At 39.9% G+C, this 24,589-nt stretch overlaps 1 protein-coding gene across 1 annotated transcript in view; it reads left to right on the plus strand.

Annotated features, from left to right (window-relative positions):
* Positions 1-3,898: 3,898 nt before the first annotated feature.
* The window catches only part of STK3 (serine/threonine kinase 3), a 128,727-nt gene continuing 108,036 nt past the window's right edge, over positions 3,899-24,589 (plus strand). Inside the window, exons 1-4 of the mRNA XM_084221988.1 lie at positions 3,899-4,072; positions 10,871-10,951; positions 11,392-11,520; positions 13,441-13,555. Of these exons, the coding sequence (XP_084078114.1) occupies positions 4,050-4,072; positions 10,871-10,951; positions 11,392-11,520; positions 13,441-13,555 (348 nt within the window). The 5' untranslated portion in view covers positions 3,899-4,049. The remainder of the gene's footprint in view (positions 4,073-10,870; positions 10,952-11,391; positions 11,521-13,440; positions 13,556-24,589) is intronic.

The following is a 24,589-nucleotide window of genomic DNA, read 5'->3' on the forward strand; positions in this document are numbered from 1 at the left end:
TACCTGGGTTTGGGACCAGGCTGTGGATTGGCCTGCAGCCTTCTGTGAGCCAAACACCTTTTCCTGTGAGCTAATCTGCAGGTGTAATGGAGACACAGCCCCCTTGGGACTCTGTGGGGAAATGCCAGAGTGGGCCAAGGTATGGTGAGACATGGGGAGGGTTTTAAGGAGGATTGAGCTGAGAGCTTGCTTGGGGGTCTTTATGGGTTTGGTTGGTTTTGGTGTGCCAAGCAGGTGAATGGAACTACTGTGGGATGATAATTCCACATCAAGGGACAGAGCACAGAGGACCCTGTCTGTATGAAAGAAATGGGAGCTACCATGGTGAAAGGGTAGAAAGCACATGGGAAAAAGAGCTGGCTTGTGACAAGCACCACAGACATGATGAAGGACTAGGGGTATTTTCTTTGGGGAGTGTTCATGACAAGTATCTCTTGGAAAACACACACTATTTATTAGTTCTGCTGTTTTACAGTAGCATCATGTATTCATTACAATGAACTTTGTTTAAATGAGCCTGATCGAATACCTTCTGAAGTAAATGCTGCTTTTATTTGCTATCAAAGGAATGAGATAAGGTCCCTGCTATAACATAGGTAATTTATTTGCATTATGTTTATGAATGACTTTGAAGTATATATTTGTTATTTAAATCCCAACATTAGTAATACATGTTAGAAATGCAGATATGACCTTCTCAAATAATTTTTATTCTTCTTAGTTTTATTAAAAACTATATACAACTGAGATAGGACTCTGATATCTTAGGACATTTTTTGTTCATATTTTTAGGGGCTTGAGAACTTCCTTTGTGTCTATTTATACAGCACCTAATAGTTGTCCATGCTATCATGATTCCTGATTTCATTGCAGTATAAGTAATTATAATAGATATTATTTTATCTGTTTGCAAAACTGTATTATAATAAAAAATAATTATAGTACTCAAAAACTAAGTATGGTCTTCATCCATTCTTTGGTCTAAGGAATTGTATTTGATGTTGATGCCAGTTCTGTAGAGAAGGAAGTCCTAATTCAGGCAGATAAATTTGTAAAATGGATAAAATACTTCAGAAAAAAAAGAGCAATTCAGTTAGTTTGCTCCTACATTTTTAGGATTGGGCTACATTAAGCCTTTTCTTACTCAGCTGCCTTTTTAGTAGTGTTAGTCCTGTTGTTGGAAGAAATCATGGGAATACTCATGTAGAGTGTCTGCAAGTTCCTCATCTCCATCTTGTCTAGACACCAGCAATCTCATAGTATATTCATGCCTCCAGAACATCTAGACTTCTCTTAACTGGGAACTCTGAATGAGGTAGGAGAACAGAGGGAATCTGTTTTCCCTTTCAAAGTTCCTTCTTTGCCAGTGGCTAGGTACAGTATTGTAATGAATACCAAATCAGTGTCATATTTCACAGCGTGGTTCTCAAATTTATGTCAGAGGGGAAAGGTGAGAGAGTGTTATTTATTCCAATGTCATTGACTAAAAACACTACTAGAAGTTTTAAGAGATGAATAAAGTGATCCTGAATACCGTGGTATATGCGTTATCCCACTGATGTTTTATTTTCAGTTTAAATGTACTTAGAAAGTTTTCTGGCAATTGCACAAGATACAACTTAAATTTCTGTGAGAGAGGCATGGAATCAGTCCATACTTTTTTTGGCACTGTCTGCCCCACTATGTAATAAAGCCAGGCTACCTAACTCCTCCTCTTTCAGACATCTTGAGTTTTTTACACTCTTTTCTTTCTTCAGTGGCATAGATGGAGGACAGTCCTGCTCCATCTTGCTCAGTTACTGAGGAGTCAGGGTATTTTTTGAAGTGGGGATTGTGGTATTAAAAAGCTTCAAATGAAACAAGAAAATTTCTAAATGTGCTATTTTTTGCTTGAAAAAAATTTCTTTTGGTCTTGTCAACTGTTGTTTAAGGGAGAGGTATAAGTGGCAGATTAGACTGTTTACCCAAAGTTTTTCCATAAAATGATATATATGTGTGAAGGGGGAGAGAGAGCACTTCTTGGCTCTGTTTCTTTGTATAGCTGTTACAACCATAATATAGTACCTATATTTTATTTCTAAGAATCCTTTTCCTTGCTTTAATGTGTAGTCAGTGGCACTTTTGGCTTGAGATGGGGGAGCGAAACCTGCCTCCTCTAAAATAACCTGACAAAATAGTGCCTTAAATATTTGTGTTAAAGGATGTGGGGACAATCTCTGCATTCCAGGAGTATTAAAGCCAAATACAAATGTCAGACTTCCCTTCATTAGGTGAAATTGGTGAACTGTAAATAATAATTGGTCAGTGGCTATGGCCAAATACCCTGTAGAACAAAGCTGGACACTGGCCACGTGGCATTTGCTATCTGCCTGACTTCACCTGTCCTTGAACTGGAAAATGAGACATCTTGTGGGATTCCTCCTCACCACTTTCTGAGGCACTCATACCTTACTCCATTTCAGGCATCTGCTGGCTTCTTTTCCTGTTTTTTTTTTTTTTTTTTGGCATATCCTACAAACTGCTGTTTATGCTATGGACACATCTGGCAGTAATGCTGGTGAGCCACTGTGGCTTGTGGGATGATGCTTGGAAGAGCTCTGCATTAATCTGTTGTGCAAAGGAAGATGTTCTATTGCAGTTTTTCCATGACTCAGAAAAACAAAGAAACCTAAAAGGTCATATGGTGGTGTGTGATTTGTTTTGTGGGTTCATTCAATATTGCCATTGTGCATTTGGCCTGACTGCAGTGAGTCAACTGGGTTGGATTGACTCAGACAAAGTAGAGGACTTGCACAACAGTAGGACTTCAGTCATTCGAAATTCCCTTGCTAATGCACATCAAAGAGGCAAAATTACGTATGGAGTGCAGATTTTTCTATGAAGTGGGAGAGTAATGCTTGCACATCTAAAATCAGTTTGAAGTGGAACGTGGGCATCTCAGTGTTTTTATAGAACTTGCCTAGGTGTTTTACTGCCTTGAACTTCCATTACTTAGGCAAATAAACCTACTGTCAGGAAAGGATATAGAAATTGGCTTGAGCATGTAAGCTTTTCTTGTATTGACTTGGCTGGATCTACTTGGATCTATCTGATTCAGGCACATAAACAGCAGAAAGTCGAAGTTGTAAGGTGGTGAAATTGCAGCTGTCGCATGGTGCTCTGGAGCCCGAAACCTGCTGCTTGAATAATTATGTGACAGCTTCCCCCGCTTCGCAGGGTGACTTGTGTGCTTTGGCACCACACACCCAAGAGCCGGCACTTTTCACCTCAAAAGCTTTCCCGTGTCACCCGAGGCAGCTGCGGGGAGCAGCTCGGCCATCCTGCCGTGGCTGACTCCGAGCTTCCCCTCAGCGCCGTTCGGCAGCCGCCTGCCCACGAAGCCCTCGACTTTCTGAGGAGGGGCTGGGCGCAGCTGCCTCGCCCGGCACACAGGCGGGTGAAAGGCTCGGCCGCCCGGCAGCGCTGCCCCGAGGCCACGGGGTGGCCGCGGGGGAAGAGCCGCCCTCAGGCGGCGGTGCTGCCCTGGGCTACCCTCGCCCGGCGGCGCAGCGCCCACAGTCGGGGGACGAGGCGCGGGGGAGGAACGGCGCCGCGGGGCTGCCGCTCGCACGGCCCGGCTCGCAGGGACGTCCCGGGGGCGGAGCGGGTTTCGCGGGCGGACTACACCTCCCGGCGTGCCCCGCGGGCCACGGCCGCGCGGGGCATGCCGGGAGCACGGCGGCACAGCTGCCTCCATGATCTTCCCCTCCCGCCGGCGCGGCAGCGCCCGCTTGTCTCGCGGTAGGCGGGGCTTTCTCGCAGCCTCCACTCTGAGCGACGTCCACGTTACCCTATCAGCGCCAGCTGTACCGCGGCTGTAGCCAATCAGCGCCGCGGAGGGGCGGGCCCCCGCCGTGGCCGGAGGTAGCGGTAGTGGCGGCAGCCGGAGCGCGGCCGTGGGAGAGCGTGGGCCCCGCGTTGAGGGGCGGTGAGGTCGCTCGGGAGCTGTGCGGGTTCGGCGGGGCCCGGGGGCTCGGTCACCGGCCCCGGGGGGCCGCGGCGGCGACGGTATGGAGCAGACAGCGCCCAAGAGGTAAGGACCCTCCCCGGCGGCCCCTTCCCCGCCCGGGAGCGGTGGCACGGCCAGGGTGAGGCCTCGGTCCCGGGGTCTGTGAGGGGGCGGTGGGACAGGGACGGTGCTGAGCCTTGCTTAGCGGCCGGAGGGCTCTGTCACGTGGGGAAGGATCTTCTCTAGGCTGGATGCCCCGAAATGCTCCTGTAAATGCCCCGGCTGAGACGAACCCTTCGGGACTGCTTGAGTTAACAACATTTTTAACGTGAAGCAAGGGAAACTTGGTCGCCTCAGAGTCATCTCCGCCCTGAGGGTCTCTCACTCGATGGTTCGGGTCTGTGGCAGCATGCATGAGTCGTTCTGTTTCACGTTGGAAAGTGTCCTTGTGCTCTGCTGCTGGAGGGATGGATGCTTGTGGGGGTGGGCGTTGCATAGTTGCAATTGCAAATCAGGGAGTGGGAAGAGGCAAAACCCAGGAATATTCCCACAGTAGATGTATTTTCTCAAATATATAGACTATCAGGTTATATTAATGAGTGTGCCCGTTTTTAAAAATAATTTATAATTTGACTTCTTCGTGCAAAAAACCAATTTTGTTATGTGTTAAATTTAAGTTTAATCATATATTTCAATTGGAACAAGATATAGTTGTACAATACACAGACTGTAGTTGTGTGGCATACAGAATTTAATTATATGGTTTACATATATATTTACTGTCTTTGAGCTCTGATTTTACTTTTGCTTCCTGATAATGAACAATCTAAGGACTACACAATAAAAACTTGTGATAAAGGATATAAGTTTTTGCATTCATCTTTAAAACCTGTACATTCCCCATTTAGAAAAACTTCTTTATAAACAGCTTCCTGTAGGATGATAAGACTTGAGAAGAATGTAGTTTTAAGCATCTGATGCCTTCTCCAATAGCACATCAAGTGACAGTACCTACTGTGGAAAACTTTGAAAATGAATTGCTTGTAGTTGCTATCTAGGGTGATTGTAGCAGGCAGTGGGGTAAGAAGGGACAGGCCTGTGTTGTACTTTCAGGCTGACAGTGCTGCACATCTCAAAATAAGGAAGTAGGAGAGGCATCAGCAAAAATTTAGGAAAAGAAATGGAAGTGTCTGAGGTGTAATCAATGTCACCAACAGCAGTGATCTGGTGGTATCACAGGACTGAAAATCAATCTGTGAAGTTAGCGTAACCTGCCAGATGTTTTGGGGAAGATGTGGCATTTGCTGTAACTTTATTGCCTAGCTGGAGGTGTGTGTCTGGCCTAACTAACACTAAGAGATGTTTAAATTTTTGGATTAGGTCAGAAAGAACTAGATTTGGGAATGTCTAAACTCTGGCATGGTTTTATATTCATGGGTTTTGAAGCTTATTTCTGGAAATTTGTGATCAGAGCTCAAATTTGTTTCTTTGGTGGAAGAGAAAATTTTTACTCAGTTTTTTGTAAGATATTAACTCTGGTTATTTCTTAAGATTTGTAGCAAATTTTTCATGGCTTTGCACAATATCTCCTTTATTGGTAGTTTTGTACAGTTTCCCAGTTGATGGTATTTCCAACTGTTCTAGGCCACCCCCTTTTTCTGCAAGTCCAGAAGAAATGCAGATTATTTTTTGTGGGCTGAATTTTTGGTGCTGTCCTTGGATGCAATAGTGGTGTGAAATGCACCATGTTTAGTTGGCAGGACAGATGTGAACACCAGAATTCTTTGGTGGCTGTTGTTCCCAGGAGCAGATACTGAGAGGGATCTCTTGGCATCATATCTGTGGTGCATCTGTTTACAAGTAGCAACAATTTCATATGTACACTCAAGAGCTGCAGGGATGTCCTAGAATCCCAGTGTTGCCTTACAGGTACACTTTTATCTCCACTTCCTTGCACAGTGTAACTGGCTGTTGCATAACTCTGTTATACAGCCCTTCAGAAAGCAGCAATGATGATGCCCAAGTGACATTCTAGGCCATTGTGACTTTTCAATGGAGGTGCTGTCAAAATAATTCAGTTTTCTCCCTTGACTAACACTGCACTGTACTGCAACAGTGGCACAATACTTTTAAGGTAGAGTCCTTTTCAGAGTACTTTTTACTTTAGAAATTATTTAGAGTAGATGTTCTGATTTTCTGCTGAACAATTTGTGTAGTAGTTGACGCAGCGTTTTCTTGCATCTTGAATCTTTAACTGTACTTTAGGTGTGTTTTATAGTTTTTTCTCTCACTAGAAAGGAGATTTGCTCTTGAAATAGTTACAAAATTTGCCTCTTAGTGTTGTAATTTTCCTTTGTTGTTATTGTTTTGTTTTTTCTGTGTCCTTGGCAAGCTCACATGTGTGGATACAGGTTGCATACAAGGGAAAAACAAAGTAGTTATTGACAGAATTTTCTCAGGTACATAGTTTTTAATCGTGCCCATCTCCTGCATTCTGCTGCCAAGTGAAAGGCTGCTTAACAGGCATGGGAAGTGCTATTGAAGGTTTTCCAGTCCTTTCTTTAAACTTGAGTTTAACGTTCACTGAAAAGCCCAACTTTTCAGGTTTTGTGGGAAGAGGAAGAACTTGTTCTTAGAATATGAGCTGTTTGTGAAAAAATTGGTTTTTTAATGTTTATGTCAGTGGAGATGTTTGCAATTGTCAAGTTCCTCCTGAAAATGATGGGACAAAAATGTTTGGGCTTTATTGGCAGAATGCTAAATGTAAGTACACAGCACAATGGTGTAAACTGTCTTAATCTTGCTTCTACTTGTGTGAGTGCTGTGAAGCAGAGCAAATGTCTCAAGGCTTCCACATGCTACCTCTACTTCAGATGACTGCAGTGATTTCTTCTACTACCTTCTCTTTTAATATATCAATATAATTGATTCCAGACATTAATTTTAAATGTTTTAATGTGCTAGTTTTTCTACACAAAAAACCCACATATATACATATTTCTTGGAGTGGCTGTCCAGTTTTTTGTAACTCATGACAGTAATTGATGGCTTTCTATTCTTTATTCCAGCTTTATTCTTATTTTTGAACTTTCAGGGATTTTTTTATCCTTATCTCTGTAGCACATCACCAATTTATTTTGTGAAATCTATATATAATGACTGCAGGGTACTAGAGTCATACTTTGTTTTTTCTTTCATTTTTGGGGAGGAAATCTCTTGCTCTTTCATGTTGCAGGTCAAGTTTTTCTATCTTTATGCTGTAATTGAGTACCTCCTAGAATTTTGCTGATGTACGCAATGGCAAATAAGATTCTGGTCAGACTAGGAATTAATGTTTTCTTGTATGAACTGGATTTATGAAAGTATAATTATCTGCTAGGATGTATTTTCCTTGTTAAGAGAGCAGGTGTTATGTGGAAAGTCAAACCTTCTTGGAACAAGAAAATCGTTTTCACAGGTCTTTCCCAGAAGTGCAGTTTAATTAGTCCTTCTGGTTTAAGGAACAGCTTCCCTTCTGGAAGTCCTCTAAAATAGTTCATAATCACTACCTGATAGTTTAGATTCTAGAGAAAAAAGTAATCCAGAACAACTTTCTCTTCAGGTTTTATATTGAACTTCGCTGCATCTCCTTTGGACTTTCTCATATACAGATATACATATATATATTTATATATTTATATATACATATATATACACACACACTCACACACACATATGCACTTGCATCCTTTGGCCAGAGTAAAGCAGAGCCTGGATTTACTGATTTATTTGTTCTGTTTTAAATGCTTGCGTTATGAAAGTAGAGGATCAATGAGGGAGAGGGGAATGAGATGCATTCTGTCTTTCTCTCCTATTGTTCTTGTGCCCTTTGTCTCTTCATTTTTGCCCCCTACCCCCTCTTCACCTTGTCCCCTTCCCCCTGCCATTAAAAGCTGATGCTGAAGTCTTAGATGTGTTTCTCTGTCCCAAGATTGTTGCTTGCTTTTAACCAACAAGACACTATTTCTGGTCTCTGCTTGTATTCTGCGTGGCGCTTTGCACCAGTTACACCGGTCGCCACCTTCTTCCTTGTTTCTCCTAGAGTTTTCATAAGTGCTGTCTTCACTGCAGCCCTTCAGGGTGTTCTGCAGTTCCAAGAGCTGAATATTCTATTTAAACATCCAGAAACAGAAGTCATTAGAGCATCTGAGTCATTAGGATTTTTCTATGGTTCAAAGAACTGTGGTGTTGATGCTATCACTTGAACACCGGGCTCAGCATCTGTTCTGTTACAGTGCTTGTGAAGGAGTGGGAGGTGCTTTGAGCAGGGTATTTGGTGGTGACATTCTTGAGGCCAGTACCTTTCTTACTGGAAATAGGCTTTGTATTAAGCTGTCTCACTGTTAAGTGTGATTTGGTCTTGTAACATGTGTGTCTGAGTTGGATAATATGAAAATAATTTTAAAACTATAGAATGCTTATTTATTTTTAATCTCCTGGTTGCTTCTCAAGTACTTCAGATAGTGTTGACAATTATTTCACAATGATATTGGTTTTGATCAGTTTATGGCTGTTTGTGATTGTTTCACTAACTCATCTCAAGCACTCACAATGCTTTGCCATTAATGATGCTGTTGGAACCCTTTTGGTATGGATTTTTTTGTTTTTTCTCCTTTCTCATTTTATCAGGCGTTACTTTTTCAATGAGAAGGTGGAAGTGTTATCTTTGTGGTCATCTCCAGTCAGGGGTACTGTATACTTTCTCTTTTCTTGCTGTTACTAAAAAGTTCAGTCCCTCTGCTTTTCTGTTTAGTACATCTTTTGTTACACAGCTCTTTGACTGAGAGACTCAGCTAAAGGTCATGCTTTTTATTTTTATTTTTCAGGGCTCTGTTTATATTATAAACATACTGTGCATGGGTTTTTTTTTGGTGGCAAGAAGGGGATGATGGCAGCAAGTTATTCTTGAATGCAGTCTTTAAGGCTGCATGTGATCTGTTTAGAGAGGAAAAAAATTTGGAACAAAGAAGCAAAATTAATGATTTATTACTTTAATACCTACCAGCAAAATGTTTTTTCCTCTTTGATTTGTCTCAACATATGCTTTTTCAGTAATGAAATATGTGCTTCTCTGCAAGGTGTAAGTTCTGTCTTTCCAATCTCTAGTGTCTAACCAGCAGAGAGAGTGAAAAAGATAAGAGTTTTGTTCTTGTAGGGCAGTTTTGCAGATATTTAGTAATTTTCGTTTGAATTTTTTTACTGTTTTTCTCCATGTTGATGAGTTGTGCCTTTCCTTTGCTGTGACAATTTTTATTTTCCCTAAACACACAGACTTTCCAGCTTCTTGACTGTTTGCTGTAGCAAACTGCATGGTCTTTATTGTAGTTAATGCACTTTTCCTTACTGATTGTGGATGCTTTTTGTATTCCTGTAATTGCTACATGTGTGAAGTTGTTCTTTGATGTATAAATGGGTGTACCCTTGTTTAACACCAATCCCTATGACTTGTGTGGTTTTACAATTACTTTACGTTCTTTTCTTTTACTTAGATAGTTGGCAATTAAAAATCAATTTTGACTCATGAGGTCCCTCATTGGTTAGTCTCTTATTTTTATTGATTTTGTATATTAAAGAATTGCATCTCCTAATATGAAGGGTGGTTTTTTTTCAGATCACTGTTCTTCCACTATTAAGATTTGTCAATCTTTTCTGTCCATGCCCTCCTTCCTTGCCCTATTTCGTATTTGTTTCTAGAAAGTGTTGTCTGATAACTTACTTTCCATAAGTTCTCAATGATCTGCTGTTCTTCCAAGTTTCCTTTTTTTTATTCCCCTTTTCCTCCTCCTGCATATGGAATACATTGACTATATTTAACACTACAGCACCAGCTTTCTTCAGCTCATCTTCTACTTTATTAGAAGAAGGCTGTCATGTAGAGTCAGCTTGTTACTTCAGTCTTGCAGCAAAATTCCCTAGAACTTTATGGTGAAGGATTTACGCGTTGCAGCCACCCATCCCTGCTGCAATGTGTGTGTGATTATATTTTCCTGTGCTGTGTTCGGTGTTAGCTCTAGTGCAAGCTTGCAGCTGAGTTGTGTTTTGAGATTTGCCAGGAGTCTGGGGGCCTGGAGAGCTGGGAATGCTAGAGACCAGGGAAAGGCTAGGACTGATTGTAAAGCACAACAAATGATGGTAAACGGGAGTTCAAAGTGCTGGAAGAAATCATAGGGTGTTACTGAGTGATTTGAGACTGTGTGAGAGAGAACTAAGGGCAAATATGGTGGTGTTATGTAATTAGAGATTTTGTTGTGTCCTGTCCCTATGTGCATTTACAAAGACGCAAGAGAAGCTGCCCCAACAGCTCTTGCAGCACTCAGCTTTTGGAATTTCAGTCTTCTGCTGCTACCTGGGAAGTGCTCCCATATGCTCCCAGAATCATCTTGACTTCAGAATTCTGCTTTTAATGATGTCATTCACTGGCAATTTAGAAATGGAGTACTTCGTGTGGGTGAAGGATTGGTTTATAAATAGAGAACAGTGTGGCATCCCCTAAGCAGTAAGGGGCCTGTGTTTGCGTGCTGATTTTTGAGAGAAGGTATACTTTCTTGCATTCTTTGTCCGTTTCTATTTCAGCAAAGGAAGTAGTTTGAAGAGTGGATTGGTCCCATGCTGTGTTGAATTGAGCAAACATTAATGGGAAAGTGATAATGACAAAAATGGTCATAACTTAATAATCTTTTATGATAGTTGATTAAAATTTGTTTGCTGTTACACATGAAGTATTTTATTTTCAGTGGAATATATTTTTCTTTGTAATAATTTATTCTGTCTGCTTGCTTGTGTGAAAATTTGCTTGAGTTCTTTCACCCCCCAAAAAATAAATAACTTTTGTCTTTCTTTTAGCAAACTGAAAAAGCTAAGCGAAGATAGTTTAACTAAGCAGCCTGAAGAAGTCTTTGATGTTCTGGAGAAGCTTGGTGAAGGGTAAGTACAGCTATTTACAGGGGCATAGGATCAGAGGGAAACAATACATAAAGCATATGTTGGAATATTAAGTTACAGAGAGAGTGACTATAAATGCCTCTATAGACAGGTTTTACTACTAAAGCAAATGCATGCATTTGTAGATTTCTACACTTTTCCTTATATATTTATGCATTTTTGATGTCTGTTGTTGTTGACACAGCAAATTTACTTGCACCTGTAATGGAATTAGAAACCTGTTAAATCCTGACAAAAATTTTTGCTGTCTTGACAAAGCATTCTTCTGTCTTTCCTGAGAATCCTGGTAGAACTGATCTTTTTGCAGCCTGAAAAGTGCTCATACTTCTGCATGAACATATGGCTTTCGTGACTTTTTGTGCATAATGGAAATCAGGAGCAGTTTGCCTTGTTTTTTAAAAAAGATTGTTTCTTATTTTTAGGTCTTATGGTAGTGTGTTTAAAGCAATACACAAAGAATCTGGACAAGTTGTAGCAATTAAACAGGTCCCTGTGGAGTCAGATCTTCAAGAAATAATTAAAGAAATCTCTATTATGCAACAATGTGACAGGTAGGTATGACATTTCTGTTCCTTTTCTAAGTGTCTATGGGAAACTGTATTTCTGTGAAAATAGGTGAAATATAAGCAGCTTCCAACTTTTTCATGGAAAGTAAATTGTCCAACATAGACTTCTTAATTAAAGGAACCAATTTATGGACCTCCTCCTCTCCTTACTTTGGATTGAAGGAAGTACAAAGAGCGTACATTACAAAAACTGTTGAAAGAAGAAATACTGGCCTCTGCTTTAGAATTCTCTGTGCTTGCTTCACTTTACTTGCCCTGTTAAGGCCAAAGGTTACTGTTTCCTTTAAATGTTTTGGGCTTTGTGAAATTCTGAGTCTACCTGTTTCAGAAGATTGATAAAGATGTTTCTAGCAGAAGATGAATGGCTAGCAGTTAACTTCCAGAAGAATATTTTCTTGGCTGCCATTTTCCTGTGAGAACATCCCTTTCAAAAAGTGAACAGTCTTGTGAAAGTGCTGGTGGATTGTTACCTTACACTTATTCACAGATCTTACGATTGCAGGTCTTGTAAAAGAGGAAGCCGTAATGTGAGGATGCCGAAATTACTTTGCTTTTTCTGTTGTCTGTGGAGCTTTGGGCTACAACTTCACAATCAAGTTTATTAGTGTCAGTCTTTAGGCAAATATGAACAGTGTTTTGAGATTGCACAGCACTTGATGTTTTGAAAAGATCATCTTCTCCTGATTAATATTAATACCCAGTTGTTGCTGGGAATCCTGGCATAGTATAAATCGAGTAAGAGATGGTCACAAAAATCAGTGGGTTTTCTTTAGAAGTAATACAACCTTTCTCACTTCATGAATTTATAAGGAGTAAGATCAATATGTCATGCTTGTAAATCGTAGACATTTGGACTAGTTAGGAGGAGGCTGACCCACCTTTTGTTCTGAAAAGGCAAATTCATTTAGTGCTAACAGTTGCTCTTAAATGAAATAGTTTTTTGATAGTGTTGACCTGTCTTTTTGTAAAGATATCATGTTGCAGGAGGCAACCATAGATCCTCTCTTCTTGTATCAGTTGTCTGTGAAGAATGTTGCTGCCAGGAATGATCCTAAAATGCAGTTCCTTGCTCCAAAACAAAATGGGGTTTGATTCTACCCCATAATATAGGTGTTCCGGTGAGAATCCACTGTCTGAAATCTCAGTATCTCACTTCCTGACTTTGTGGATGATAGATGACAATTGAACTGTAGCCTTCTTTGTTTCAGTTCCTGCCAAAAACCCCACCCCAAACCTTCAGTCTTTTATTTCCCTAAATACGCCATCTAATAACTTATGAAGGATGATCCTTTTTACGTTTACCACATCTGTTCCTACCTTTCTTGTGCAAGTGAATCCAAGGAAGCCTTATGTCAAGTGACAAACTGATTAGTAGCAAAGCAATACCTTCTGCTTGTGACAATACTATCGCTTCTTCTGAGATGCTTCAGGATGAAAAGCGTTTGCAAATCCAGCAGATTCTCTATAGTAAGAAAGTCTAGTTCTGTGCTTGAAATAAATTCATTCTTGCAGAACTGGGAAAACATGGTTGAGTTTCCATGTGATTTTGCTCTGGAGAGAAGAAAACAAGGCAGTCTTTCTAAGAAGAGAAGCATTCAAGAGAGGCCTCAGAGGAGGGAAAAACAAAGCTTTTTATCAGATGACTGATGTTTGGGAAAACTCTGTCTGTATTTGAAGATGGCAGAAAACTTATATACATAGTAGTGCCTTTATAACTTTATTAAGAAATCATAATTTACTCTAAAAAGGCGTTGGTTAAGCTAATTACAGATTTAAAATGTATTTGGTTACACCTTCTCTTTAGCTGTGTCAAACAGTAGGTTTTAACAACAGGTGTGCTGGTGATTTTTTTTTCTTCTTCTAGGAATTCATCTATTTATCCACCTTTTTTTTTTTTTCATTTAGTCCTTATGTTGTCAAGTACTATGGCAGCTACTTTAAGAACACAGATCTATGGATTGTTATGGAATATTGTGGAGCTGGCTCTGTTTCAGACATAATTAGACTACGTAATAAAACGGTGAGTTGTTTTTTTTAAAAATATATATAGCAGTTCATAAAATCAACTTGTGAATTAAGTTTGGAAGCCAGAATAAAAGCTGGAGTTACAAGACAAGATTTTGGCTGATGCCAAGGGGCCTATCTGTGCCTTGGTTCCCAGGAAACGAGCTCATGCAGTCAGTGACTGTCATTGTGCATTTCTCTGTGGAGTGGTCACCAGCAGAAGCAAATGCATTTTGAAAGACAAACATCTTGGGAATTTCTTGAAAATTACTGCTTTGGAGAAGGCAAAACTGTGGCTTCTTTCCCCTGCCCCTTCCACCTTACAGTCTGTCAGCACTTAGTAGCTGCATAGTTTGGAAACAGGTGTAAAATTGTCTTGCTCTCACTCAGTAATTAGGAAGCGTGAGAAGTAACTGGCATTACTCAAGGAACGAGAAGGGAAGAGATGCCAGCTAAGGAATGTGAGAGGGAACCAAAATGAGGGTTGTATGGAAGTGTCTTCATGGAGTTATAACAGCAATAATATAGAGGAAGCCTGTAGGAAGCAGGTATTGTTTGTTCTAATTAAGAAACAGCTTCTCTGAAAAGTGTTTGGTTGTAGGTGTCAAGCAGCCTTGAATTCTTCTGAGTCTATTGTTTTCAGTAATGGGCTGTAACATTGAGGTATTCTTTTTACCATACTCTGAGGTGACACTACTTGCTGGGCTTCACACTTCTCAAGGAGTGTGAACACTCCTTGAGATGTTCTTTGCACTTTACTTGGGAGCAGAGAGGGGAAAGTAAAGGACAGAAAAGCAATGTTTAGAAAACAAGACCTAAAAGAAAATGGGATCAGGTTTATTAGGAAGTGGAGGTGGTGTCGAGACTAGAGGGAGCTCCTTTGGAAAAGGTGGATTGTATCGGGGCTGCTGTGATGTTGAAGTGATGGGGAAAAGCCAAAACCAATGTGAGATTGCTGGAGTTCTGCAATCTTCAAAATTGGTGTTCTTGCAGTTGTATATTATCCAAGGATCAGTAGCTCCAGTAAGAAATGGCACAAGCTAGTCCAGAATTTAAAAAAGCAGAACAAACCATAACCCATTTAAAACAGAATTTAAGAAAAAAAAAAGGAGCAAACTTATTTGTGCATTGATAGAAAGTGCTTGAAGTTTTATTTTAAAAAAGGTGTGCCTATGAATGTCTGTGTACTTATATAAAATTAGGCTATCTAGTTTTCCTTACATCTGTTGTAGGATATTGACCTAGTAGATTAATTAAAGATTTGAGGGGAAGGGATATTGGAGTCTTGGATCAAATGCATAGTGATGATCAGACAAACTACATCTTCTACTGCTGTTAAGGTCCATATGATTGAATAGCATGAATTCTGTTTTAAGACACAGAATAATCAGTAAATGCATGGATACCAATGACAAAGCTTTTGTAAAGGCAAGTCATGGAGTGTATAGCTAGTAGACTTCTGTGAAGGAGTTGGTAAGGACACAATTAATGCTTGCTGATGTAAAGTTGGTTGGATGTGCTGAAAGGTTTATATACAGACTTCCACACCAGAGGCTCTTCAAGCAAATACAGCTGTAATCTGGAGTAAATGGGAAGTTCTGTCACAGGTGTGTAATTGTTTAAAATGTAAGAAAGAGGGTGTTTTGGCCTTCTACATGGGTCTGTGCTATCCTGCTTCAGAAAGAGGGTAGAAATACTGGTGAGAGAAGTTGTATTCCTAGTGGTGGAAACCGGAAAAGACTTGAAAGGCTTTGTGGTACTGAGAAAATAAACACAACTAAATGTGAAGAAATACATTTGGCTTGGTGAGGAAGGCAAAGTCTTTATATTCAGGTTCATGAGTGCTTGAGCTTAACTTTTAGAAATAGTTGAATAAGTAAAGTGGTTGTCAGAGGTTACAGTAGTACCAAGGACACAGCAGAACTATGGAAGTTAAAGAAGGTAACAAGGGTGATCAGAAGTAAAGACTACTTCTCTAGAAGCAGATAGCCAGATTCATTTGAATATTTCCATGATGAGAAGAGGTACCTGGAGTGAGAGACATGGTAAAAAGTTTTGAAAACCATGTGTAGTGTCAAAAAAGTAAAATATGGGTATCTTACTGTTTATTATAAAACAAGAGATCACTTGTCACAGTAGATGCAAAACAAAAATTTTTTCTTTGCACATGATGAGAGGGCCACTGTATATAGAAGTTCTTGTAGGTGCTGAGAGTTGATTTTCAAAAGGCAGCTAAATTAGGCCAGGAAAAAATAACTGTGCACTCAAATGGGTAATGACTGGAGCAGGAAATCCATGTGCTTCAGATCTCTGGGAAGGTGGAGCGCACAACTATCACAGTTTACTTGGCATGTACTTATATTCAGGCAGGCTACCAGGCTGGACAGAATTTTCATCCCAGTGTAAAATAGGGACTGTTCTAATGCCTATAACAAAAAATAAGCAAAGCAAATTCCTCAATTTCTCCCTTGCTATGCCTCTGTCTTGCAAGTTTTGGAAGGTTTAGGCAGAGGCTTTGGATGTGTTTGAATGCTATTGCTCTTAGTGGAACAGTGGCCTGATCACTCACACTATGTGTGATGGGAAGCTTGTGACTTACTGGAATGAGGCTTCTTAAAGTACTTGAGCATTCTGTTGATGACCTTACATTTTATTTATTTATTCATTCATTCATTAAGTGGAAATAAGAAATGGTTTTGTAATAAGAAAATAAATATATTCACTTGCAAACATGGAGAGACTTGTTTCTTATTTTATCAGAATACTTACTGAATACAGTCAGACACATAGAGTTATGTATTCTGTAACTTTCTTAAATTGTCAAATGAAGACTGTGGCTGGGCCAAAGAAAAGTTTATTTCCTGCTTCTTCATATTTAAGGAGAAGAAATAGAGAAAGTTGAAGTAAGAATCCTTTAGTGCAATGGCCATTAGGATTATCATTTGGACTTGATCTTAAAGGTCTCTTGCAATCGAAATGATTCTAGGATCTTTATTAAATCATAGGAGAAGGTAGATTTCTCCTCCTGTTTGGGGAGGAAATGTTAATATGTATTTGCCTTTGTTACTTGTCTCTAAAACTAAGAATTTATTGATCATCTTCTGTTTCTGTGGTTTCTGTTTTTCAAAAATCTTGTTTAGAAAGTGATCAACACTGGGTTTTTTTCCACTGTTCAAGTGGACCAAAGCCAAGGGAAACAGAATCCAAAGTTAGGGTAATTTTGAGTGACTGTTTGGAGCCCATTCATATGGAGAAATTTTCAGCTTAGCAAGAGCAGGTTCTTGTCCAAGAGGCCTGAGCCATTAATTTGAAGGTAAATGGACCCCCCCCCCCCCCCCCCCGCAGTTCTTCCTGGAGTCTTCTAATGTGCCAGGCAGATCATCAGCACTTCAGCAAATCCATGGTGCTTGTTAGCTCATCCAGGGTGTGGTGTTCATCAGTCCTGGTCAGCAAAGCTTAGATCTAGTTTTGTCTGCTTTTCTCAGAGACTGGTTTGGGAGGTACGTGTATCTTATGCATTCAGACTGTGGGTTGCTGCCAGGAAAGGGCAGTTCTGCTGCTGTCCTCCAACCTGACTGATGTGTTCCTTCTGCCTTTTCCACACGTCAGATGCCGTGATTGTCTGTGGCTGCAGGGTGATCTTTGATAAGCTTGATGATATGATGGGGGAACTTCCTCTCTATTCTGTCCTCCCCACCCCCTCATGAGCTAACTTTGGACTTACTGTGGCAGCACAGTGCCTTGATCTGATGCAAGGAATGAGCAGTGCGGAAAGGGAAGGAAGAGCATGTCTGAGACTGATTTTCAGTGTCAATAGATGAGATAATTACAGTGTGAAGCAACACTCGCTGGCTGCTCTTAACGTAGGGGAGAATATTTGCACACAACCAACCTTGTCTCTCTAATGATTATTGAGGGCGCATTTGCTTATCCACTGATCACTATTAACTAAGTCATTATAATCCTCACTCTTTGGGGACCAAATTCAACTGACTGAAACATACCAGGTAGTGGCTATGTTGTAAGTTTATCAGACAAAATTGTCTTATTTGGGTCAGTATTGTAAGTAACAAGTGTAGGAGTGGATAGCTGTGCAGGTACTGTGCAGTTGGGTCCAGAGATTGTGCATTTTGTATCTAAAATTATTTCCTTTACATGCCAGTTTATCAGTTACATATATAATGCCTCATGTACTCTTAATGATTAGCTTCTGCCATGTTTTCTTAGCTAATTACTTTTTTCTGTGTGTTTAAGCTCCACTAATTCAAGTGAATAGTGTATCCAAATTCTGGATGCTGTATTTAAATGTCCTGCTGGATTTGCTTTTTCTGTATGCTACCATGGGGATCCAGGGTAAATCTTTTGTTTCTGGGCTAAAGGCATTTTGCTCCTAAGGATGTTGTTTTGCAGTTTTAAGCAGTCCTGTTTCTCAGTAGTTTCACAGTTAAAATATTTCCAATTTGTAGGCCTTTGCTTCACTAAAGTTCATGTGATTATTATTAGCTGTAAAGCAGCTGTCTTCCTCAGTTGAACCCACATGGATTAATTAATACCCAGACAGTCCATACACAAAGACTGAAATTCCTTCTGCACTGACTCACTTTCTTATCTCATCTTGGTGTCCATGGACAAGTCCATCCTGGCTTTGCTGCTGACCATGTTCAGGTCAGTGGGCCTTCCAGGTGATGAACTGGCTCAGTGGGCTAATCTGCTGTGTGTCTCTTCAGCGACCGAGCTTTAGGCCAACATTCTTAAATTACTTTTCTCTGCAGGTCAAGGAAAAGGAGGAAAGAACTTGATCACAAATGTCTTGATTGCCTTATTCTGTGTTTAATCTTACAAAGCAGGGTAGCTTATACTAGCTTCTGCAATGCAATGCTGAGATTATCTAGTACTTGTCTAATAAGATTCTTACTATGGGTCTGAATGATTGACTGTTATATAAATGCTGGGAATTATTTTTCCTTAGCTCTTTAGAGTAGCATTGTAAGTTCCTTAAAAAATGGATTGTATTTTCTGACTCTCAGAATGATAGACCTTTCTTTCAACCTTGCATTAAACTGTGTTAATCTGCTTGGAAATTTGCTCATGTAGATTACTTTTTTTCCCTGAGCTGAAAAATCTTTGTATGCCAGAAATAAGATGCAAGTTATGTGTTGGCTAATTTTTATGAAAGAAAAGGAAGCTTGAGCTACACTGGTATTCATCAATTTCCAAAATAACTGTGTATGTATTACATGCAACTGCAGTTGACCAAAAGCATTCAGAAATAGGGAGGTTTCAAAACAAATATTGGCCATGCAGCATCCTCTGGTAAATGTGCTTTGGGATACACTAACTGTCTTCTCTTCCCCTTTTTCTACAGTTTAGCAGATCATGCTCACTCAGTGAGGACTAATATGCTATTAAATTTTTTATACATCCTCTGAAATCCTGTGTTTATTTGTGAAATGCTATAACAATTGCTCTGAAGACAGAATTATCTCTCCCCAAACTTTATCTGACCTTCCTCTTCCCATTAAAAGAAGTACTGTTATTAACTAGTGCCATGAACATCTACAAGTCAGTTCTAAGAAGATTTTGATTCCTGGATGATTTCTATATTTCTGTGATTTCCTACATAAAATGTTGGAGTTCATTTTGTGGGCTGTCTTAAAACTAGCCATGTAATACTAAAATGCTGAGCATCATATAATTCACTTTCTGTTTAAAAAGTGTAGTTCTTGGAAGAAAGCTTACAAAATAGTACTTCAGTTCTAATGGTTGTATTTGCTGGGTTTCACAATGTTATATTTGCTACTGATCTCTTTGCAGTCAGGTCACTGCTAAAAGATGAGAGAGACTATGGTATGTTGAGGAGGAGATAGGATTTTCACTTTTTTTTTCTGATTTGAACAGACTGGTTAGTTGCACAGTCAACAGATCTCCTTACCCATGTTTCAGAAAACAAATCTGTGGAACTTCTTGGAGAATAGCGGAAGTTACATCTGTGGTTTGAAGTTAGTCACTCCTTTTTCAAACTGAGCTGCTAATGATTTTTCAAATAAAAAATTGTTAGAATTACTCAATGAAAACAGCAGCTTTTTTTCCCTCTTGTAAATAATTTTCAATTAGTGCCAATTTTAAGTTGCTCAAACAATGAAATGACCATGTAAACATAGAATATGAAGAAATTTTTAATAAAGTCTTGCAATAAAAGGTATCTGTTTAAATGAATGTTTAATCAGTCATCTGCTGGTACCTTGTATATAGCTTGCATCACAAAACACCCAAAATGTTATTCCTGTTGTAAGAAGGGGTGGAAGTTTAACCTTATTGCCTCCCTGCACTGCTCTTTCCTTTTAAAAGAACCCCATCATTGTTTGCCTTGGAGAGACAGAAATATCAGCTGAATTTTTTAATGTATTTCCAATTTGAGTTTGCAAGAGAGGTTGCTCTCTGCATATAAAGTTATAATCTGGGCAATAAAATTTGTCTCCGTTCAAGGAGTTGAGCCAAGTTTCATTATGGTCTTCCATGTGTATTTTATTTTACAATAAAAAACTCTTTAAAGTTTAGATGGGTTTATTGCTATATATTATTGTGGTGAGGAAGTGGATGAAATGTAGAAAAACTGGAGGTAAAAGAAAGGCTACTGTTTTGAATTTGGATGTTTATTTTAGAGGTGGTAAGGAAAGAGGTGAACAGTGTGCCACTAATTTGGAATAAGGGATAATTTTAATTTGAAAGAGACCTCTGGAAGTCAGCTAGTTGAATCTACCAAGGAAGGAAGTCCAGTTAGTGTTTAGGACCTTGTTCAGATCAGTTTTAACAATCTGAAAAGTGGGAGATACAATAGTCTTTCTCTAGCCCTGTAAACTTTTATTCCTTCTTGTATGGTCAGTGAGGATTGTTTTGGTTTGTTCTAGCCCCTCTAATCCAGTTCTAGCTGAACTCTCCAATTTGTCAGTCTTTCTTTTGTGGCAGCCTGGAACAGGGTGCTGTGCTCCAGATTTGTGTTCACAAACGCTAAATAGAGAGGGGTTTTTACTTGACTTGATTGTGCTTTCCTAATGAAGGCCAGTCTGTAGTTAGGGTGTATTGCTGGTGTTGCTGACTGATGTTCAGCTTGTCTTCGGGAGCCACCCAGAACCTTTCCTGGAGGAATGTTCCCTGCCACATGGATTCTCAGTCCGTACTGGTCATGGCACGGGATGGTTCTCTCCTGGTGTGGGACTCTGCCGTTGTTGAACTACTGTATTTGTTGTCAAGCTAATTCTTCCAGCTTGTTGAGATCTCTCTACATGGCAGCCCAGCCCTGTCTGTTAGTGTATTGGCTGTTTCCACCTTGTCTCATTTCATCCACAAACCACGATGGGGTGTGTTCTTCCTTGTTGTTTAGGTTGTTGATCATGATGTTGGGGCTATTCACCCTATGATCAGTCTCTGAGAACATTGCTTATAGCTGGCTCTTGGTTACATGTTAAAGCACTGCTGAGCTTGGCAGTTCAGCTGGTTGTTCCTCCACATCTTCTCCCCGATTCCCCAGATTTAGTTAAAAACATATATTGGAGGCTGCCAACAGCCTTGGTAAAGTGAGACGAAATGACATCCTCAGCTTTCTCTTCATCCTCATAAGAAAGTGACCAGGTTAATTTAGCGTCATTTCCTTCTGGTTAACTTATGCTGGCTGTTTCCAGTCACTATTTTATCATTTGTGTGTCTAAAAACACAAACAAAGTTAGCTTCTCTGTGGATTCACCCCATAATATCTTGGGGTCTGAGAATGAGCTGATCAGCCTGTAGTTCCTCAGGTCCTTCTTCTTGCCCATTTTGAAGATTATGGTATTGTAAAGGACACCCTGATTGCTGTAAGCTTTTAAAGTTGATAAGAGATAGCCTTGAGTTGACATTAGCCAGCTCCTTGGCACCTGTGGATGTATCATATCTGTTCTCATGGACTTGTATTTGTCCAATTTACTAGAGTAATTCCTAACTTGTTCCATTTTGCTACTAGGCAGAGACAACTGAGACTCAGAGAAACCCTACTAAAGACTGATACAAGGAACATGTTTGGGAGATTTCTGCATAGCTTGTCAACAGACTGACCACTCAACACAAAGTCTTTCTGTCTCTCCCTTCCCTCCCTTCCCTCCCTTCCCTCCCTTCCCTCCCTCCTTCCCCATACAATCTTCTTGCTGTCTTCTGTTTTACTCTCCAGATTCAAGGCCCTATTCTTGGCCTTTGAGATTCAACTCTTTACTATCCAGGTAGTACTTCTTTAGTAATCTGTTTTTGTGCTATGCATGCCTTATTTTCTGTACTTTAGCTCAGTTATGAGTTCTTAGTTTGTTCAAGATGGCCTCCTGCTGTATTTACTTACCTTGCCTGCCAGGAAAGACTGTTTTCATACTTCTAGGAGCCTGCCTTTATGCTCAGCCAGCTCTTTGTTGGCTTATAAGATCGCGCAGGGTCTCTCTTGGTGATGCTGTCAGACCCAGTGGGGGTGGTATGAGCAGGTGTGTAGCTTGTGAGCCAAGTGATCTGTTAGCAAATGCGTTCCCTATGATGGTGAGGTTGGTTTTAAACAGTGGCAACTCAGATAGGTGCTTCCTGTTAGAAAGGCATACAGTTGTATTGTTTTAGCAGACCTCTGTTAAGGGCTTCCAGTGCAGTTCTTGACCTTATTCTTGTCAGAAGAGGACTTTGCACAACCAAACTAACTATATTGGTGCTGATCACAGCTGTGTGTAGACATGCCAAAGCATGTGCTACTGAATCATAGCACAGCACTAAGTGCAGGTTTTAACTAAAGAGGTTCTGTACTTTTCTGCTTTACTTCTAAGGTTGTGCTCAACATCTGGTTCAGTACTTCATAGATATCTTATAGGAAGCTGGGACTTGGTAATGGAGGGCTGAAGAGTCTGACTTCCATATTCTGATCAGTTCTTGATCTGCCTGTGTCTACGTATTAGTGTTAGCTAGTGTTGAGCATGAGCTTTCCTGCAATAGTTTTTCCTATGAGCCACTAGCTGTGTTTTAGATAATTTTATGCTGCTGCTAGGCTGTAGTAATTTTCAAACTACATATAGAAGCCTGATGTGTTAGCACTATCTTTAATAATCCAGTACAAAAATGCTAATTTAAAGGAAAGAGAAGATGAGGTCTCTTGTATATTGTATTCAAGAAATATTATGAAAGTTATGTTACTTTTTTAAAAACATAACTTTTTAACAGTTATGTTACTTATCTTTAAAAATTCTAACACTGATCATCACCTGTACAGTGGATATTTGTTGTTATATTTATTGCAGCATATTTTCTGTATGATTTTATGTGTAGCTTGGGTCTTATGGTAGTGAGTTCTTACTCTGTCCATTACTGTAATATTGAGGTGTCTCCTTAGATAATATAGGATTAAGTGAAGATTATCTGGCAGACTTAGACCAAACCGTGTTGTTCTAAGTAATGCCATGATTTGGTACTTTACTCCAAGACAGAGGCTGTGATTTTGTTTGAAGAGCACTATCTTTACTCATAGCATATACATCTGCTCAAAAAAAAAGAGTCTAGTTGCTCAATCTTTGCCCTGAAAGGGAGGCTCAAGGAAAGCAATTTCAGGACAGTGTAGTTTGTAGCAGGTAGTGGGAACTAAAATCTAAAATTGGCTTCAGGTTAGAACTGTAACTTTAACAACTTCTTTTCTCTCTGAAGATTTCTGCCTACTTCCTAAGTTAGATGACAAATACTACAAATGGGAAGGGTATTGTGGGAACTGTCATCTCTTCTTCCCTGCTTATTTGCCCTTCTCTTCTGCATCTCAGGTTTTTTTTTTTAGTCCAGCCTTGCCTTCATGTAAATGAAGAACAGGAGAGGTGTGTGATGATGATAGGATGTGAAATGTTCGAGCTTCATAGCTTCTGGTGGAAGAATGGCCTCTTTATTTGCCATGAGAGTGGACCTACCCAATGTGTTCAACCTAATCAGAGTGTTTAGGTGCAGTAATCTGATACTTCCTGGAAGTATCAGATTTAATGTGCATGTATTAGTGTAAAAAGAGCAGCTGGGAATGGACTTAGTCACTTAAACAATTGAGCTGACCCAGACCCCTTTAGAGGGGCCTCAGGAAGGAGAATGTGTGCAAGAGAACCTGTGGATGAGTTGTCCCAACAGCTGCATGGATTAGGTGGTGTGTGATGGACTGGATAAATGCAGCCCTCAGTCTCCGTTGTGTGTGGCATCCATAGCCAGACAGATATAAATATGTGAATTAGGTGTCTGTTTTAGTCTCCTAATAGACAGGGAACATTAAAATTTGCTGCTTTGCTCCAGATTTTGATTTTTAAGATTGGCTTAATGTGTAATGTATTTTATGTAGGCTGTAGAGTCGTTCACCTTAACGTTCACATTTTTTTTAACATATAATCTGCATGTGGTTGTGATGATGAAGGGTTAGAAGCTGTTCCATGCCTGACTCTTATTTAGAGGGTGGCACTAACCCATCAAAGGGACAGTATACAGGATTAGAACTAGCCTAAGATACTAAACAGATAAATGTTCCATAAGGATTTAAGTGAGGATCTTGACATGAACAGAGATCCGAAACAAAGCAGAAAGATTATGACTGTGAGATTATACTAAGGTGCAAGGTATAGAGCTGTGCTGATGGAAGAATGATGCTATGCATGGAAAATGTCAGAATAAAATAGACCAACTTGTTTACCGGAAAAATACTGCCCATACAGATTGATCAGGAATAGAATAGTGTCAGAACCATACATCTAGATCCGGATAGCAACATTGACTGGAACATAGTTTTATATTAATATGAAATAGTTTTGTTTCTTTTAATTGTTCTGTGTCATGATTATCAATGGCATTGCATGTATGTCAATATCAAACTACTTCTAGAACTAGAGACTACTGGGTATTGAGCAGATGGCAAGTTGTGTGCTGTGACAAAGCATGTATGGTCTGGTTCTGTACTTAGCTGTTTGTATGTTGGAAGTTGCTTGTAGGGACACAGACACTACACTACCTAGACAGCAACTTTTAACCATGCTTATGAGGA

Source organism: Fringilla coelebs, assembly GCF_963513975.1.
Source record: "Fringilla coelebs genome assembly, chromosome: 1".
NCBI lineage: Eukaryota > Metazoa > Chordata > Aves > Passeriformes > Fringillidae > Fringilla > Fringilla coelebs.